The 21,764-nt window shown below is 37.2% G+C and overlaps 1 protein-coding gene across 4 annotated transcripts in view; it reads right to left on the reverse strand.

Moving 5' to 3' along the window:
* CDC42BPA (CDC42 binding protein kinase alpha) overlaps positions 1-21,764 on the reverse strand; it is a 193,056-nt gene that overhangs the window by 86,150 nt on the left and 85,142 nt on the right. For all 4 annotated transcript variants that reach the window (XM_026060426.1, XM_026060425.1, XM_026060428.1 and 1 more), the window contains exon 6: positions 566-659. In XM_026060426.1, the coding sequence (XP_025916211.1) occupies positions 566-659 (94 nt within the window). The remainder of the gene's footprint in view (positions 1-565; positions 660-21,764) is intronic.

Raw genomic sequence — 21,764 nt, forward strand, 5'->3', positions numbered from 1 at the left:
ATGAATATTTAATATTGGAGAAAGAATGAAACTGTCAATTCTTATCCTTGAGGTTGTTATTAAGTAATTGCACATTAGATAATCACATATGTTAACTCAAATACTTTGTAACACTCTGGGCCATGATTAACACACTGGAATGGCATTCTTGTCACACCTATAAGCTCTGCAAGTTTAAATGTACTACTGAAATACAACGATGTGCTAGCAACTGTATCTCATCCTGCTTACACTAAAGCTTACATTTCCAGTAAAGATTTGAGCTCCAGGCTCAAAATCGAGAGATTCATAGTTCACCAAAAGACACCCATTCTGTACTGATAATGCATCTTCCCTTTATTTATTTCTGAGTTGATATATGCATTTAAAAAGCTTTAACAAACAGTAAGTCCAAGCAGTATGCAGTTTTATTTTATATTGAACTGAGGTTAGTTGCATACCAATACCATTACCATTCCATTTCATTTCACTTTAAACACCTTTTCTCTTTAATTAGCACATATTTTATTTGCAAGCAAAGGACAAAAGAAAGGTGTTGGGGAATATATCATTCTTTCTAATTTACCGTTCCATCTTCCATCAGTTTCAGACAAGAACCAAAATCTGCTAATCGAATATGCCCGTTCATATCCATCAAGATGTTGTCTGGTTTAATATCCCTGCAAATAAAACAAATTTCAGAATCAGTACAAAAACATAATGCATAAAATATAGTCCATGCATCAACTCTGCAACAGCCTTATGATTCGACAATAGTAAAAGATCAGTAGACGGAAGGCTCACTCATATGATGAAATTTGCACCAGAAACATTTTCGTGACTGGGGCTATAAAACATGACAGGTTCTATAAGGCCGGTTAATTTCAGTAAGAGCAGTGTGGGCAAATTCCTCTCACCTGTGGCAGGTAGATAAGAGAATACTATCAGCTCCGAACTAGAAGTACATGAAACTTTCAAATCATCTAAAGAATTCTAGAGGAGCAGTCTCAAGCGAAAGATGGATACTTATGCTGGAGATGTAAAATAATCTCCAAGATTTACTGTAGAACAAAGGTCAATGAAACCTTGAAATAATTAATGCATTTTTAAATTTAGTGTCTTTCATCTACCTTTTTTTTCTCATATACATAGCGAGTTGAGATATACTGCTGTCAAACTTCTGCTGAAATGACCAACAAAGCCATCAGTCTTGTATCAGGCTTCAATTGCAATAAATATTTTCACATATATTTATCTACATGCACATATATTTATCTACTGAACTTTAAAAAAGTTCATGTTATAAGCTTCCATTTACTTTTACAAAATTAAATCCTGATTCACCCATGACCCTAGAAAGCTCATTTACAGAAGTGGAACTGTTACTACAATTTCTCCTTTTTTCCTGCCTGTTCAAGGCAACATTTCTTTCCCCCACTAAAACTGATTCAGGCACTTAACCACCCACAGTTCAAATGCATGTGGAAGAGAAGTTATAGTCCTAATTATTACTGAAATTGCAGTCCTCCCATTCGTGATGTCCCGTGCTGCCCAAGGCACCAGGAGCAAAGGCATGTGCGAGCTGCAGAGCCGCGGAGGCAAAGTGGCAAGCAGAGCTAAAGCGTCCCAGCAGATCCCAGGTCATGAGTGACATGAAGGGCTTTTGGGCCACAGCCAGTGAGTCAACGCCTCACAAACTGTGCCCTGTGACATGAAAAACMGATACTACAGAGCATGAAGAACAGAGCTGACATGGCCATATATACACCTGATCTCCTTATTTTAAGCATAGATATTGTTCCTGGTGTCTCAGGTTCTGCTGCACAACCAAGCTGATAACTAGAAATCCTTATGCAGGCAAAGCTAAAAAACAAAAATAAAATCAAATGCACCGCTAATTCAAATCAAATTCAGAAGTCAGTTTCCAATCTACCCTATTTTAGGACTTGCGTATATTAGCACTCAAATGTAAAGAGGTGTGACAGGGTAAATACACAAAGCAAAAGCTCAATTTCAAGAGCCTAAGAAAAGCAGGTGGTATAGAGTGGCCCACACTGTAAACAAATTTTAGCAGACACCTTAGAAAAATGCAGAAACATTCACAAAGTAAAAAACAAACACTACTTAAGAAACCACATTTTTTACATAAGAGGGCATAACAAAGAGGATTCTTCACAAAGTAAAATATAAAAATTAACTGAGCGCATTCCCTAAATAACATTCTTCAGTTCAATTTTTGCTGACACTGAATATGCCAAAGAATTATGATCTCCAGATTGAGCTAGTTTTATTTACTTTACATTGACCCACCAAAACATTCCTTAAGCATGTTCCTAAATAAAAATAAACACATGCTATTGAGACCTCTGGAAATATAACTTTGGTATAAAACACTTTGCAAAAACATGCATCTAAAATCAAGTTCCTTTTAGAAGCTGGACCTAGTTCAAGGTAAACAAAAACATGAGTCACTTTTGAGGCTCCCTTTATCCAAGTTCTATCTCTTAATACATTCCCGGGGAGGGGGGGGAATCAAACCACCCCCCTGCTCCATCTCACAAAACAGCAGAAAAGAAGAAAAATCGCACACTGTCAGCATTATGCAAAAACAAACTGCACACAACACTGCAAGCACTCCAAAAAACAAGTTTTTCCTGCGAAGCCAGGCTTCTAAGGCTCAGCGACAACTTTACATAAGCAACTTACACAGGTAAGGTGAAAAAAAGGAAAACAGACCAACTTAAGGCATATAAATGCTTTTCAGAAGGTACAGGTTACGGACAACTGTTCTGAATTCAGCTGAACTACATGAATAAAAGACAGTCTGAAAGACAAGAACTGCTGGCACCTGCAGAGCAGAGCAGCCTATTAGCAAGTGGAAAGTTAAGAAAATTATGAAAACCAGAGGGGAACGAGGAAGGGGAGTAATTGCTGCCAGTGTAACTAAAGAGTTAGGAGGAGATGGTTATGGGGGAAAAATAATGTGTCATAAATCCTATATCTCTACTGAGTCTGCAGTTTTTAGATTCCATTAGAATTACGAGTTTTATTCCAGGTTTATGTTTTTAAGACACTTGGTAGCCATTAGGCATCAGAACTGATTCTTCCTCCTGTTTTAAACAGAGCATGGTCTTCTCTCTTCATGCCCACTCCGTATTCCCTGGTTTATCCCACTTTCACCATATGCACTGGACCCCTCTTCCCATTTTTGCATGTCAGCTGCAATACTGCTGTCACTCCCCGGCTCCTAGACTCACCTCGAAAGCTGAGGTGGCCAGTCCTCCACAGCCCACCAAACCCAAATCACCTCCCTTCTGATTTCAGGCTTTCACTCCCAGCTTCTTCACTCTTCAGTCCTAGTCTGCCCGCTTGTATACTCATTTAACCGACCTTTTTTCTCCCTTCTCACTGGCCAGTTATTTCCCAAGGCTGCTTCCCAGATTCCCTTCCCAGCTTCTCCTTCCAGCCTACTTGCTCTATCTTCTTTCCTCACATCAGGTTCTTGTTCTGCTGCACAGGAGTCGTCTTTGGCACCAAATGGAAGAGCACTATTAACAACAGAGAGTCTCCACGCTTTCTCTGGTGCCTATTACCACCATCTCCTGAAGTCGCAGGGAATGTCCCTTCCTCATTCTTACAGCTCGGAAAGAGAGCAAACCTACAGCAGAAGAAAACTGAAGAGAATTTAGCTGCCAAACTTTGCATGTACTTGTTTGAAACTTATATCGGGTATGTGGGGGGAAAAATTACAACGTGGGTATCTCTGGGTGGGGAGCAGTAGAAGAAAAATGCAACCATGACTCAGGAAAGATTCTTTCTGGGATTTTAAGGGTTCCTCCCCAGCCCAGAGCAGAATTTCCTAAAATGCTAAGAATTGTTTTTAAACAATTAATTATTTTAAAATCCACCTAGGAAAAGCAGTATGTATCTGTTTGATCTTGTTCTCARAAACAGTAAATATCTTCTGCTTCAGGCAGATACTCAGGATGGAAAATTTCACAGCAAGTGGCTAAAATCTGACAAAAGTAGTCAGCAAGTAATAACAAGTTATATGGTTTAGTGAAAAAAACACTGGGTTGAATGTCAGTAGACTTGTGAAAAGACTTCCCTGGTGACTGCAGGCCAACCATTTCCGCTCTGTGCCTCGGTTTCGGCATCTCTCAGAGATAACACTGATGCTTGGTCAAGCACTAATATCATCTAGCTAGGAGAATGCAGACTACTAACACTGTAATAACTTTGTAATTAGTTCACTATAGTTTAAGAAGAAGAAAAAAAAGTTCTGCTAACTTAAAATGAAATAACACTTCAGTTTCAAGAAGCGTAAGCATTTGGGAGCCATTCTGTGAACCAGACCGATACTGTGGACAAGTACAGAATTCAGGGAATGGGTCCAGGAGCACCATGCTCTACAGAGACCCTAACTGACCTCCAGGAAGCCACGCACTGCTCAGTGCTGTTCTTGAGCAGCTTCCACCCACTGTGCAAAGGGTACAAGCTGCTAGAGTTAAAGCTCGCACAAATCCAGTTGGTACAAGTTCACCAAAGTAAGGTAAGGGGGCATGTGTAGCCAACGTATCCAGAGAAATACAAACCTTTCTTCTATCAACTTTTTTGTAGCATTGTCACCTTAGGATGTGATCTGAGCAAAGACCTGTTCTGCTTTTTTTTTTTGAATGAATGACATGTCAAACGGAAAGGATCCAGAAGTTGGAAGTAAAGAAATTTCTTAAAAAACATGTACATCTATTTAAACTGAGACTCCAACCCAAGGAACAATCACAGAAATGCCTTCTCCTCTTTTGAACTGCATTGGCTTTGATTATCTCGCATAGGAGATAACCAACGCTGCACAGCTGCCAGGACAAAGTGATGCTATTGGTATTTTGTAGACTTTTGTATTTTGTAGACCTTTCATTGCTTCTGTTCAGCCAGAGAATGCTGTAGGAATAGTTTGAGAGATCCTTGCAGCTTCACTTGCACAGAAGATAAAAGTGTGGAAGCTTATGAAAAAGACTGAAAAAATCTTTTATGAATCATTTTTCAAACTTGTTTAATTTGAGGGGCTGTTCAAACTTCAGATTGGTTAATCTGGATGACTTCACTCATCTCTCTTAAAACAAGTTTACTTTCTTAAGCCATAATTAAAACTCAAACATTTTACATACAAACTGTGTTAATATAAACAATGCTCTGATACAGGACTGCAGCAGACATTTGGATCATTGCCATTCATTTTGATTTCTCTGTTAATGAGCCAGAGTAAAATTCCATTTGCGCAGTAAGACTCAAGAAAAAGTATTCCCTCTGAGACATACTAACTCCACAGCCATTCCAGTTGCAAAACAAACTAATAAGGATTAATACACATTAGATATTTTTTCCTGCATTCATTTCTGATACTCAAAGAAACCTGAGGAATCCTGAAGTCTTGCAAATTAAAATTTGGCCTACATGACCTCCTGAAATTCCTTCCAACGTGAATTCTGCTACGATCATATGGTTTCAAAGTCTACTGAGTCCTGAGGTTTACCTATGTCATTCTTTGAATCACTGAATCGGTGTTATTCAGTTATTTACAAGACAAGTTATTTATTTCGGAAATGGTTGGCCTGCAGTTTTCAGTTATATATATATATGCAGACAGGCCCCAGGGCTGCAGCAGAGGAAGCAGAAGATGAAAACCAGAAGAATCTTAGTTAACTTTGTTTCATGAGCAGCATCATGCAGGTGGGGGAATAAATAAGTAGAAAGGAATATGCATCAAAAATAAATATAGTGACATTTAATGGAAGAACTGTGACAGAATAATTAAGCAGCAATAGTGCCAGCCACTACCAAAGATTACGCTAATGGACCAACTCACAGGTCCACACATTTATGTTTACGTGATAAAAATCCTTCTGGCATTAAAGAATTTGCAATCAACAGGAATATTTCTTCTTGGTAAGTGTACAGTAATGATGCAGAATGTGCTCTTTTTGGTGACTCATTTGTAACGTATTCATTTTCTTTTTTTCCAAACAAAAATGATCAGGTAGAAATGGAGCAAGAGCCGAGTCCTTTTCTGTAACTAATATAAACAAAGGGTGGGCCAGATTGTGCAAGGGGGCAGGCTACAGCCTCGCTGGACTAAACATTCAGGATGTGAAGGGGCTGTCCTGACATACCCAACTAACCTCTTTAAAAAAAAAAAAAAAAAAAAAAAGGAGCAGAACTGAACCGACCCAACAAGAAAGGGGCTTATGGGGTTCTAAATTCAACAGCTGCAACGCGAGCTAAGCCTGAAGAAAGAAATGGACTTGTCTGAAATCAAAGTAAAATTTGAAACAAAGCTATCAGTTCATTTTAGTCCACCGGATAAGCAAGGAATAATTTGTAGAACATCTTTTTATTTCTCTCTAATGTTAATACTGGAAAAACACAGAATGAATTCATATCCATTAATTCACTTGAACAGAACCAGCCCCCCACCCCAGACATGCTGCCCTTGAGACCAGTGAAGAACAAAGGGAATAAGTTATGTTAAATTATTTTTCTGTGAAATCTTCACATGAGCAGTATTTTGTTAATACTATCAATGCAAATTAAAATAGAGGCAGAAGAGAAAAACAAATTAGTTTCAGGTGTAACTGTTGGCACAGAGAAACTGATCCAGACAACTTATCGCTAATTGAGGATATCACAGCACATTATTTAATCATGAGACATACAAGAGCATTCCCCCAAAGTATAAATCAAAAGGTTAAAAGCAGACATCAATGGTTATAATTATCTACTCTTACAAGAACAACGTTATCTTTTGCCAAGTTACCTACTCTAAAAAACACAACCAAGATCTGACTGCCAGAATGCCTGGACATTTTATCCAAAATTCCTTCAAAACACAGGATTATCCTTAGTCAGGACAGAAGTTTGGCAAACTATTTATTTCACTCCCTTCCGCTCTTTCAGACATACTTTTCTTCCACACTCCTCCTCTTCTCACACAGTAAAGATACATCCATGAAAAAAAATGAAGGCATCTGTTTTTGGCAGCATTTCAATGAAACAAGACAATCTGGTGACTATGAAATTTTTATTAAGGTATTCAGCAATGCCATACTGGCAGCACCCTTAAGAGAGACACAGTGAAACAGCTGGCGCGCTTCCATCGGGAATGCTAGATGATCAATTCATTTTTTCACAGTCAAACCTACGGGCATTCAAGTCCAGGAGCGTATTTCTATTTTCCATTACACCATCCTGGGTTATATCACAGTCAGAGTTGCCATATTCTGCCAACTTAAGCTTATCTGAATTCCAGGGAGCAAAACTAGAAATATGCTCCATCTGGCAGAAAGAGCAGTGTGCGCTGAGCCAAATAAGATTTGGACAGTTGGCAGCTATTCTTTAGTAATCCCAATAAGATAGGCTGCACGAGATACCAGCAGGAGAAAACGAATACGCTGTACCTCATTAACTGCGCCTCTTATCGAGGCTCTACCGCGCCTTCTCCTAAACAGACACTCCTGCACCTTTGGGTGGAATCCAAAAAGTGCGTATTTCAATTTCATTCAAAGTCATTTCAATAACTTTGATCACAACCTCGTTATTTACATAGCACCCAAACAGTTGCATCAGGTTCATGTATAAAACAGAATCTGCTTCATGTAAAGCTGACAAACAAAAGTTTGAAACTGAAAAAGGCAGGCGTACATATTGCCTTGAAGTCAACAGGAGCAGTCAAACGAGTAAATAAACACTTTAAGATTTAAGCCTTAATAAGCAAAGCAACGACAGAAAAGGAAGAAATAATATAAATAATCTTGTTTCAAAATGACAATGAGGTGGTTTAGGGTCTTGCTGATTTTTTTTAACAGCATCTTAATATTGTAAAGCTACTTTGTTTTCACATTGGCTCTTCATAATAAATCATTATATATCTGTTGTTTCAGAAATACCCAACAATTCACCTCTATTTAAAGACTCTTGCTCCCCTCGGCAGCAGGAGATTCATCTAAATCTCATTAAAGCGAGCGGCCAGACTCCCATCAATCACAAGGAGAGGTCAAGCAAACCAGTAAGAGAAAGGTTCTAGCTCTGTGATATGGCCCTATTTACCGACCAGGGTGTGCAATTTTATATTTAAACAGTTACACACCCTAACCGAGATTTACTCTTAGTAGTATTACAAAACTAAATTAAAAACTAAATAGAAATCAAGGTTTCATGTACTAGATGCAGTACATGCGCTGGCAAAAAATCTTTCCAACCTAGATTCACAATGCATGACAGAAAAAAAACTGTATTAGTAGGCTCACTTCACCAGTTAAGTGTTCACAGTTTCCCTGGACATCACAAACAGAATCAGATACTGATACTTAGCTTCAGACTACACTTTCTGCCAAAACATACTTTTTTTTTTTAATTTTTAATCTAGTTTGAGAGAAATGATGTAATACCTTATTTTTAGTGGACACAGAAGTTACATTTTTCTTTTACTACACAGAGCTAGCACCGTAGACTTAAAGCGTACATGCCAAAAGACTACGCTGAGTTGTCATCCACATTGAGTGTGGACAAGACAAGCAGTAATGGATTTAAATTCCAACAGAAGATACTTAGATTAGACATTAGAAAACCCTTTCATAGAAAGGACAGTAGGACACTGGAAAAAATTGCTTCGGGATATTTTGCTATCTCCATCATGGTATGTTTTTAAGAACTAGTTAGACAAACGGATGTCAAGAGTGGTTTGGATATAGTTTGATCATGCCTTGCAGCAGAAGTATTAGTTGACGTCTCAAGGACTCTCCCAGTCCTTTTCTCCACCGTTTTATTTTGTTCTGTAATTTCTGCCACTCAGATAAGTATTCTGGACACAACACAGTATTTACCTTATGGTATCCAATGTTCTTTATGAATCTCAAATGCTAATAAAGGAGGTAATAACAAACAACAGGGAAAGAGTACATCAGTCAACACATAGACACCTTGAGTTTGTTCAGGCACTGATACCCATTTCTGAACACTTAAACTGAGGACACTTCTATGCCCCATCATATAACATTACAATATCCGAGAACTTACCTTAGAAAAAATGTCTCCCTGTGGCCTCTGYGTGTATTTATCTGCTTTAAAATAATAGATCTCTCAAAAATTGATAACAGTTCTATAATAAGGATAGTTATTTTTAAAAGCTGCCTGTATCCTATTTTCTTTCTTCTTCTTTTCAAAATTAAGTACAAGGGGTAATTTTTAAAATGCTTTTTGATAAGTACAAAGCAGCTACATACTCCCTGTAGGTACTGTTTTTCATCCAAGGTGATAATCGACTGACAGAACCAGGTATCTGGGCAGAAAACTCTCACATCCAGGCTAGGCATCCTCACACAGTATTTTGAAGAGACACCATGACAAAGTCACTCATGAAGTCTAAGGATTATTCCTACTGTCTTGCCAGCTTTACAGACCAAAATCAGGAAGATGCTGAGACATTTTATAAATGTTTTAAATTTAGTAGTTTACAATGCTGATTTACAGATGCCATTTTAAACATCTATGATGTAAAAATAAAAAAAGTGGAGACATGACCAGAAAGATAATTCCTTGATTTATGACAAACAATTCTGGATATAATGGAAAGCCTGATATCAATGTAATGCATTCTGAATCAGGTAAAACTTCAAATAAGAAAATATGGCAGTTAAATGAAATAGTCTGACTACCAAAAACTGGAACTGTAAAAAATAACTGGGATCTTACAGCAGAGCAAGAGTGTAGAAACTATTAACTTTCCTCAGGATTGTCTCCTACTTGAGTTATTCCAACAACTGGTAGGGACTCAAATATAAAACTGAGCATACATAAAGGATTAAACATTTGATGCTTAATAATGCACTTATGGTGGACACAATAGTATTGTTAAGTAATAACTCACACATAAAAACATGAGCGCTTCATGCTGTAGTTCTTTCCAGTTAATTTTAATAGTTTTAAATAGCTATTATTGATGGTTTCCCAGGATGCAGAAAACTTGAGGGACAGCTGTAAAAGGTTTGAAGGATGTGCAAACAAAAGATGGAAGAAACAAAACAGGAAAATAGTCTGTTTTATTAGAAACAAAAGCCAATTTTAAAAACAATCCATTGGTTTGAGAAGGCCAAACATCAGCATAGGAAATTAGCTCCTAACTGGATGCAATTTGTAAAACTCAAGAAAGAGACCATGCTGAGGAAATGAGATAAATAATCTTAAATGAAACACAACAAGTTGTAACAATTACAGAACAATGTTCCAAAGCTCTGGAGGTACTATGCCATTCATTAATCAAAGTTAATCCAGAATTACAATGTTTAAGTCAAAAGGAATATTCAAAACCCAAGCGGACAAGGCCCTGGACAACCTGCTCTAGCTGACCCTGCTTTGAGCAGGGGGTCTGGACTAGACAATCTCCAGAGGCACCTTCCAACCTCAACTGCCCTGTGATTCGGTCACTATTTCCAAAGCTGACTTGTCCATTTTCTTTCCATAAGATTCTGATTATATTGTATTGAAACTCTCCAAATCCAAATCTCAAATGCAGCAACAGCAAGAAACTATATATTCAGTTGTAGCAGCGTGGATAGTTTTGAGTTCTACAAGCTCAAGAGAGAATGTGTTTTTAGCCTCATTACTGATGATGTGACTATTTTTATATTGGAAATTGCAGTTATTCAGATTATACCAAACAAGAATTGGAAAAGTCTCTCTGTAAACTCTACAAGAGTATGGCTGTTAAAAAGATGAAATAGTCATTGATCATGTTCTGACATTTAATAGCAGACGGGCTTACAAAATTCATAAAAATGAAAATTTTCCTTTTCCTGCTCTAAAGCCTGCAAAATTGAAAGCCTCTCTTTATCCCAAAATGCTCAAATCTTTAACATTGTTGATACTATGCAGATAATAAATGCTGTCAAGATTGGCTTCAAACCCGTGGATAACAATAAATGAGTAGTATGATTGTGTATGATAAAGCCATCCACACCACTGCTCCTTCGCACAGGGTTTCTCTTTGCATAAGGGGTTCTGACTGTTGCCTGTCAAAGGACTCATCTCCTCAAAAGAGCTGGCAGCAGGGCGCTGCATGCAAGCCTCATTCCTGCATCCAAGAAGTATGGCAACCGCTGTTACCATACAGCTGTTGCCCAGAACAGGGTCAGCCTTTCACATACCAATTTCAGGAAGAGTTTGCACTTAGTGCCAGACAATGTTAAAGGATTAACTAGCTGTTTTATTCTAACCAAGCATAACATCATTGTTCAGGTTCGTCTCTCGTGTCACGAGCCCTAGCTACACTCACAGCTTCCCCAAGTATCTCTTGCTTTTCTTTTTTGGTGCAAGTGGTATCAAGGCATATAAATGAAGGCTCTCTCCACATACTGTCTCCCTAATTAACTGTATTGAAACTCCCTGTACAATGATTTTGAACTTAACCAGCAAAGGAAGACAAGAAAATCTCTCTCTCCTTAAAACCAACATCAGCAAGGCAAGGTTTACAGGAAGACTATTAGATGATATAACATACATGAATTTGCTGAAGATGCAAACTAGGCACTATCCTGCCTTGAACTACTTATCTGAACCTCATATTCTAGTGCATGGACTACTTTTCTCACTGTTTTCTCATAATGCACTCTTCAGTTAAAATATCTGTAAACTTATCCAATAACAGTAAATTTGTTCAATAACATTATGCATGATTTTTTATCCTTACTAAAGAATATTCTTAGGAATACACAGGCAATAGAACACAGTACATAAATATACTCCCAAAGTAAAGGGATTAAACAGTCAGGACTGTTTGCTTATTTTTGGTTCTGGAGAACCCAACTACATGCAGGCAGGAGGTTCCAAGATGAGTATTTAAATTATGCCTTTATGTGACTAATGAACTCTGCCTACAGTGAAAACTACAACAGTTACTTGAAATAAGGGGCCTCTGGGAAAAACCATCTAGCAAGCAACCCACTCCGGTAGGACTCTGAAGAAAAGAGCAGCTGAAAACGGGCAGTGGACCAGAAGTTTTGCCACGGTGGGCTACACGCTATTTCTGAAAGAAGGTTGGGAATCTTTAATGTACGCAGTGTTTAGAAAAGAAAACAAAACCAAAACAATGTCAGTCCTCTACCCTTAGTCTGCTGTTCTTCCTGTTTTCTTATAAGCTACTAATACGTGCAGTAGAGGACCTAGCTGAGGGCACTCAATATTTTTGCATCTCTAACCTGCCCAGCTGTCACAATGCTTTTTTTGGATCCAAACATTATGCTCATAATTTAGGCCAAGTTTCACATTCCTCGATAGAAACTCCACACCAACGACATGCATTAGAGAAAATGGCCACTTGAGTCAACACTTGAGACAATAACGGCCTTCCAGTTAAAGTCCAAAGTTGCATGAATACTGAGAAACAACAACACTAAGTACACAATAGACAAATATCTACCATACAATTGTATTCAAATATCTTAAGCACAATTTGCTCTTTTTGTGACGGTCAGTAGCCTAAGTGATACATAAAAATATATATATATTAAAAACCAAACTAATTTAAACTGATGGTAGAAACAAGTTTCATTGACCATGCAACTTTATATTAGGTGCATTTGTTTAAGATTTCAATACAATTACAATGGAAAAACAAGCAGCTTGTTTTAATTGCGTAAACTTCAATTGACAGAGCTATTTTTGCATTGCTGAACTATAATCTTTTGTTTCATTCTACACTTTCCGGCAAAAATACAAGAATAACAATATGATAATTAAAAAAAAAAAGTGCATTTCTGCCATGTTTTGCCATATCAACCTTCTCAGACTTCCATTCTGGTTTCTAAGAACTTAAGTAAAGAGATTAAGAACTCCACAACCACTACCCTGTAGCATATTCTAAAGATTAAAAAATTAAAGTCTGCTAAGTAAGGCTAATTCATGTCAAAGCTTTTAGATTTCTAATAGTACCATGAGTTACAGGCGGGTAAAGAAGTAGAAAGAGTAAGCTCCTTAAGAATGTTATGTCCATCTGTGAGCACCATCTGTCAAAAAAAGGCTGAAAGAAGAGGCTAAAGAAGAATCCAGAAAATGCCCAGCTGTTATACTATAAATTGCTACCTATGCTAGACAACATTAACACATATTTCTAGGCAAATACAGGCTTTCTCTCCTTTTGATTCTCATTTGGGATGTGCAATCTTTGTTCCCTGCATTTCGGTACAACTGTGTGTAGTCTCTGAAACATCTGATTGCACTGAGTGATTATGAGAGTAAGTTAGACAACAAACTTAGGACTTGATTGTTTTTGAAGATGACAGTCAAAACCCATTTGTCATATGCATTTTTTAAAGACACTGATGATAATAACAAAGCAATTCACAGAAGAATGTTCACTCAGAAGCTGTCTGGATAATGTAACACATTTATATATATATGTAAACATTATGTATATACATATTATTACATGTGTGTACATATATGTATATATATGTATTTTTTTAATCATCTGGAATATCTGTAAATCTCCTGAGCTGAAGCAAGCTGTTAGTTGCAGACCACTGCAAAATTTCTGGAACTCATCAAAAAACAAACTAATCTGCTGGGTCCATATTGCCTCCCACAGCAATTCTCTCCTCCTGTTCTATCTTCCTCTGGGAATGAATACAGAGATATAAACACACAGAGATTCATGGGAGAAGAGAGAATGGGAAGTCTGTACACAGATGAGTTTTGGGATCACTGGATGCCTTTAATTTTGCCAAAGGAAGATATACAGTCTTAATATAAGGTTGGTCTTATCCATCTCCCTTCCATTTACTCCATCATCAATAAAAAACACCATTTCTGAAGTCATAAAAATATATCAAAGGCAGAAAAAACAAACTGAAAAATGCACTTTCAGGACATGTAAAACAAAGAACACAGAGCACACTACAAAAAATTTAAATTAATTGTTTCTTGTTCTTGAGTCATGTGGGAAACAGAACAGAGATAAGCTGCAAAGGCTGCAAAGTAAACCCCAGAGGCTAAAAAAACTGGTTTACAATGACAAGAAAACCCATGCCATCCTGCAAAAACAAATATATACATCAAATACTTGCCATAGCTGCTGCAAGTATCTGAAAAAAAACATTGTTATAACCTATATATTTTACTGTTCTTCCCCCAGGCCAGTATGGCTTTAGATTTCACATATTTTCTGATAGACTACCTAGCAGGAAGAATGTTTCAGAAACAAAGCTTCTGTACAGCCATTTTAATGTGCTGTGCAGATCTTTTTTTTCTCCTTCTTTCATGCAGTAAGGGTTTATTCAGTAGTTACACAAATACTTGTGATTCCTATTCTTTTAATGGAAGTCCATTTTGTTAAGAATATCTAGTGACAAACAAACACGGAAAAGAAAAAGGGCTCCTGAACATCACAGACAAAAGCATAGCTTTTTCAAAGATATCTTCTACACAACCCTGCCCTAAATTAACAGTATGTAGGTTAAATGCTAATAGGGAAGAAGACTTCTTCCTAGTCAGCAACTAGAAAGTAGAACACTAGAGAGCAAAGAAGCTACTACTCCTGAAATAATAAAACTAAATTTAGGATAATCTCTCTTGCTTCCCCATATCCTCCCCCCAACTTGATCATGTTCTTTACTGTGTTGCAAATATGGCATTATATTTAACAGCTTGTTGGTTATTTGCAAAAATGAAATGCATTAACGATAACTATGTTGAGGGAATTATATCTACAAGTCATCAAAAAACAACAAAAGACACCACTGTTGACCACATGAAATCCAAAGTGACTAACTTAGGTACAGAGAAAATGGAAGAGTGCATGTGAATGCAATGCCTACATGTGTGTGCAAGGGAAGGAAAGAAAAAAAAGCGTTTTATTGAAAATTTAGATTATTTCATGCTATTATTCATTCCAAGTGAACCACATGAATAGCTTCTAGTTCAATCCACCAATGTTGATATAGGCTGAACCAAAGCCTTGCTGGAGACAGCAAAAGAATGAGTGCCTTACACTTGCAGGGCTTCACACTGAAAAAAAACAGTGGAAGAGGACTGTATCTTTTTGTGATTGCTATTGCACACCCAGATGATGAATCATATCATCACTTGCTAATGAAATTTTCAATCAAGTCCTCCCAAGASAGAAAAGCACACGGGGTGGAAAAACCCACGAGGGGAAGTAGCTAAAGTGAGAAATAGATGGCTAGAAATCCATGAGGAACGCACACACAAATGAAGGAGCAGCGTCCCTTACATTCAAACCCGCTTTTGGTAATAGCGCAGCCCGTTTCGGAGCCCAGACGGGGCACGCGGCGCTCCTCTGCCGAAAGGCCCGATGTGCTGCAGTGCAGCAGCAGGAATCCCTGGTACGTCACAGACAGCAGCACCAGCCTTCCCCAAACCTGAACAAAAGAGAAGCTGGTAACAAATCTTTTGAGTCAGAAGTACTATCTCGACAGCTAAAACAAGAGAGTCTTTCCACTGTTATTCTGCATAAGCTTTTCAGTTGTGCCAAACTAACCCAATGGGAAAAGTGTTGACTTTTTTTAGTATTTAACTATGTCCAGGGGAATCATGAGGAAGAAACAGAAGACTCTCCCGGAAGACTCTGCGGAAAACCGCTTTACTACTACTAGAAATTTTTTCCCGCCCTTATTTTGGTATTTTGAGACAGTATGGGTGATTTCCTTTATGACACACACATCACATCCCAAGTAACAGATTTGTGGCCTATATAATTAGGCTTGGATTATTAATCCAGAGCTGACATGCAAATGGATAGGGCTGTGGTAAGTGGCTGATTGATTTACCACTTTTTATATCCAGATATCGCTTTCCTTTCTTTTCTGATATGCTAACTCGATAATTTATGTCAAGGAACATTATTGCCTTACATATGATTTTGACTGGTAAATTGAAAAAATATTTTGTGTTAATCTGTAGAAACAACAGTAATAACCTAAGGCCCAAGACTGAAACTAGAGTCGTAAATGCCAGTACTAAGAGCTTTCAAGAATAGGGACTGGAAAGCATAAAAATCACATATATTCTAAGCATTTCAATCTATTATTTTAACTTTGATGATTCAACCTCCACTCTAAGTACGTATGTATGTACATGAAGGATGTCTTTATATCACAATGAAGCAGGGAGATGCTTCCCTTTACTCCTTCTGGATGCTTCTCATGGATTGAGGCATGTAATCCTCATTTTAACCCCTCATGTTCATGATTTCATCTACCCTGTCTTCTTTTCTTTCTGCAGAGGACTTGGGTGAGATTTTATATAAGATTGAGGATACAATTCTTCACCTGTCCAGGGGATACCAAACAAGAAAGGATACAGTCTTTCTGCTATTTTATGCAACTCTCCCCAGGGAGTCACGAGTGTCTGCTCCCACAGGGCTCCTCCCATTACGCTGTTGCTGCGTGTTGTGTTTCTGCACCCCAAGATTCATTGGTTTGTTGAAGGTTCCCCCCCAAGAAAGACCAGTTTCCTGACCCTTCCTCGCTGTACAGCACCAACACCTGCGGTTGCAGAATGGAGAGGGCAGAGAATGTGACCCATGGCAAGAAATGTGTTCCAAATTCCTATCCTGGTTGCTGGAGAAATTATTTCAATAACATGCCAATTTTAATCACATTTTTTCTATGGCGAGCTTTCATATTCAAAGTTCACACAAAAGATGCCAACTGCAGAAGGAGAAGCTGGTTTGTCAGAGAAAAAACTTTGGAGTCTTTAAAATGCCAAAAAGCAGCTACCTGTGACTACAGCTCAATGGCAATTGATAGTGATAGAACACATGTTTTATCAAGTTTTCCAAAGCACCCGAGCGCTCTGGAACCTCACTGAAAATCATGGAAAGTGATCCACGCTTTGTTATTTTTAGACCCTATGATAGTATACAAGAGGATAAATATTGAGAAATTACAGTGAGAAAACACATTAGGAAAACACGCCCTTCATAGCACTACTAAAATTTTTTATGGGAGATTAAGATATAGTAGATTGGATATACATAAATTATGAGTGTTGGGAGAGAGGAAGGAAGGAGACAGGAGACATTTTTTTCCAATAAAAAATTGCAACTATTGAGTGAAAGCTGGGTTTCAGTTCTTATTTTGTATTTAAAAGAAAGTCAGAGAAAATTATTTTTGAACAAACACCTTTGGAATATTCAAAACTCCAAAACAAAAAACCTCAGAAGTCACTGCTGTCTTCATTCCCCCTTCTTGTTTCCCTCACCCCCATACTTGTTTTCCTTCTCCCATCCTCCTCCATTAAAATAGCTGGTCACTTGGGGGATCAAAGTTGCTATTTTCAGTTCATTTAACCTACTGTTAATCTCATTATTGTTGGCTTGTTTAAGTAGAATTAGTTGTCTACTATGCATCTAACAGCTAACAAGGAGACTGACAGCAAGTCCTTCGTTTTATGTAATCTTACAGAAGGTGTATTTTGGTACTCGAATATCAAGTAGTTTTAGCTAGTTTTGACACTTGATTTTATAGAGCTGATTGATATTCAGACTTTCTTATGTCACCTGATTACTGTGTGTGCTAATCGTTATTCACTGGTGAGACTCAAGTATTGCTCTGTCGTCTCTGGAAACCAAACTGAAAAGCAACTGCTTCAGAGCAGGGGACAATAGTTTAGAACTTCAACCAGCAAATAAACCAGTTACACATACAAATGAGTAATTAAAGAAATACATAAGAAGAGCTAATCAAAAAACTCCCTCGGACATGTCTCATCCAAAGCATCTGATCTGCTTGAGGAAAAGTTTCAGTAAAAACAAAGAGTGCATATTTTAATGACTGCAAATTAAAGGTGCTGTAAGACTTCTGTCATTTTCAGAAGTATGGTGTCAAAGATCACCCTTAACTGGTACCCCCGTCTCGGCACTAATCAGGCGAGACTTTTCTGAATTCACTACCAGCCAAAAGGCTTCCAGCAGGTTATTTATTTTTAAAAATAAAGAAAGCTTTTTCCACAGTTCTTGGTATTATCAATACCATTACCAAAATATTCTGAGGAAACAATAGTTCTGCATAAGTAAGAAAAGTTACTTACATGCCTAATGATATTTTTGTTTTCAAAGATTTAAAAAAAGATGCTTAGTCTGTTCTGAAACACTTGAAAGCAAAGGATTGCTGTTTAAACAGTGAAATTATAGTATTGAACTTGAGACAACCTGTTACAAATAGATAAACAGTTGGAAATTTAGTTTCTTTAATAAATAAAAACATTCCCTAAAGGTCTATATAAATTATCTCCTTTCTTCTTGTGGATCTGAAGATAAAGAGAATACAGACTATATAGTAGTGGGAAAGTGCTATCTGACAGTTCTTTAATTTCTTTAACATAATGAAGAAAAAAAAAGAAAAAAGCCCACCTCACGATTTGAACGACAAATATGTACTCAGGGATATAAAATCATGGTACAAAAGGATCAACCAGACCAGAAATTCACAAAATAAATGGTGCCATTCCTCTGAAAATTGCAACTACTAGAGCTGAATTCAATTCAGATATCGTATTAACATGCAACCCTCCACTTGGACACCAGGTGAATCAGCTGGCCTGCAAGATCACACTTTGCAAGTAATTTAACTATCAACTTAAAGATATACATTTTATAAAATAAGTAACATGCATCTGGTTAGCTAAATTCTGAGAATCATTGTGACTTCTTCTTCCTGCATTTCTGTTGTAATAATATTTTAAAGACTTTATGAAAGACCCAATAAAATCATAAATGACAACTATTATTAGCACTTTTTTAAAGCCTACAATACAGCAAAAAGATCGGTATTTAAGAACAATAACAAGGATTTACTAGTTGAATTCTGTGTGAGCTAATTATGTTTTTCCTCTGAGCTAGACCCAATTTTCCAGTTTCCTGTTATCTGCCCACTGTCAGCTTTCAAGCTCTCTAATAAAGCTAATTGAAGGGACCAGCTCTGACCTTCTGTGAAATAGCACACAGCAGATGAAGTATTCAGAGTTCTTCTATTTAATCTATTACGCAAATGTAATTACAAATCTCAATAAGATTATTATGGATGCTATTTGAATAGCATACAAACTAGTATCACACCATCAGGCACTTTCAGCTGAGAATTCTCATTACCATAAAACACAAATGAAGCAGAAACCTGCAAAATGAATATGGTTCCCATGCAAATATACAAACATCAAGTGTTTCATGCACTAATTGCATTTTTACCTTAAATGTACATTTGGTCTTAAGTCTTAAAACAAGCAAAAAAAACCCCCCAAAATAAACCTCCTCCCCGCCCCAGATTTTTCTGAAAAACAAGCATGAAAAAGCATACAGTTACTAAGTTCACTAGATACGCTGAGTCAAGCTGTTCTTTTGGCAACTCTACTATGCACACAGCAAAAATCTGCAAAGTAAAATACAAGGCTGGATGTTTGGCAGTGCTGTGTTCAAGCAGACCAGCTCATAGAGAATTTCAGTCATAAAAGAACCATACAACTAAATCAGGACTATGTCAAAATTTCTTATGGGATCCCAAGAAACATCTTCATCTTGCTTTATGGTACTCTTTGGCTTCACATAGTAACAGGAATTCCTTGATTTTTGACAGCTAGACTATTATTTTCATCAGTCTCTCTAGAAGAGAGATGATTATAGGATTTTTGATGCTGCTAATAACATTGTATATATGTGTTAAATTGCACAGATCTAGTACCAGGGAATTGGGAGGTAATACAGTCAAAACATGTCTGTGAAATGCTTATTGCTCTGATTAGCACTAGCACAGGCAAAACCTTACACAATGTTTTCTAATGAACAGAAATCAGTATCTGCAACAGGAAGGAAGACATTCAAAATTGAAGTGAAACTGTTTGGTTTTTTTTTTACATCATCTTCTCCAAAATGTTCCAACGTATTAGAGGTTTTATGTTAGTTCTGTCATGATGCTGTAAGATAAACACATTCAGTCAGTGGAAACTGTAAGGAGGAGACAGGCATACATTGAGACATGCATAGTTTTGGCAGATACTAACATCCAAGGATTATGGCACCATATTTAAAAGATAAGTAGGTAAATTGGCAAGCTGTTCTGCATTCATGTAGATGCTAGTATAGTATAGAAATTGCTAGCACATTCAAAAATCATGGGATTAAAATTGTGCGCGTTGGTACGTTAATGGAAAAAGCAGGAAAATGACAGCAGAACAGGCAAAACTAGGGTAACAGAATTCTGTTATCCCTCCAGGAAAACTGCAGTGAGCAGCTCCTAAGAGTTTGCTTGGCATAATGGAACTGGCATAACTGCTGAGGACATACAGTGTTTTTTGAGTTTTTTTTTCCCCCCTCTAAAATGCATGTTAAGGTCAGACGTCATCATTCATTAGAAACTAATTTTTTCTTAAGTGGAATTAAATCTGTGAGGAGGGTGGCAGAGGTGTATTCTGAAGGTAGATACCTGAATATACAAACGCTGCGTTTCTTGCCCTTGACATCTCCAGAACCCCTCAGATTGTTTGATGGTAAGAGACAAGTTAACCCCACTTATGATATGAAATGGGAGCCATGCCGTTTTACTTTTCAGCATTCACAACGCTGCTGAGCAACTGACTGTCAAAAGTAATACAGAGTCTCAGATCARTATGTTCCAAGAACTATAGTTTTAAAAAAGGTAAGCAAAGACTGAAGGTTTAGGCAAGACTTGCAACTTTATAATAATTATTTTGTGCATGCATTGGGCAATAGGCATCACCGTAAATTAGGCTTTTGTTATTTAATTTCCTATACTTTTTTGCTTCTTATATTATTAAAAAGGAAAATCAGCTTTGTGATGCAAGTGGGTAGCAAAAGACAATCTTGTTTGGAGCTATTACAATTAATGGGACAGAAAATATGTAGACCATTTTAAAGTTACATGACTTTCACTTCCTCAAACATAACAAGTAATTTTTAGAATGATTATGATTTATGTCATGTTAGACCACACAAACATGGGAAGCAAAATCTTAATTACTTACACACCCAAATCTTCAGGATCAAATAATTTTTGTCACAGTATTAAGAACTGACATGAAATCACATACGAAAGTGTTTTAATCGATTTCTCACATGAGTAGTACTACTGAAAGAATTAATGCCAAAGGTAGTCTCTACATTAGCATGTAGAAGGACTAGTAAAGGTATTGGTATGAACTTGGCTAACAGAGAGTAAATAGGTAGTGTTGAAAGAGGAAATATAATCAAGCTGGGGGAAGATTATTAGTAGAAATCCTCCAAGGTCTGTTTGGAAACTGATTTAATTTAACATTTTCTTTAATAACCTTGGCACAAAAATAAATGCATGCTAATGAACTCTGCAGATAACACAAAGTTGGAAAGCAGTAATAGCAGGGCAGATTGGAACATCAGGTGGAAAGAACTGGATAAACCTGAGGACTATAATAACAGAAATGGGATAAATTCAACAATATAAAATCTACACACCTGCATATTGAGAGTAACAGTGAAAACATCTATACACTAAGAGCTTATCAATTGAAAGTGATAGAGGAGAGGGCAATGGATGCACCAAATAATTTTATGAAGACTATATCCTTTCAATACGATAGAATCACGGCTCCTAGGACAGTGGGAGAAATATTCTAGCACAGAGGGAAAAATGGTGCAGCTAGAATACAAATTCTTCCTAAAATTTCACCTGGAATACTATTTACAATTCTTATCATTAATGTTTCTGAAAGATTAAATTTGTCAGACA

The sequence above is a fragment of the Apteryx rowi genome, unplaced genomic scaffold (assembly GCF_003343035.1).
Source record: "Apteryx rowi isolate R43461 unplaced genomic scaffold, aptRow1 scaffold_169, whole genome shotgun sequence".
Classification (NCBI taxonomy): Eukaryota; Metazoa; Chordata; class Aves; order Apterygiformes; family Apterygidae; genus Apteryx; species Apteryx rowi.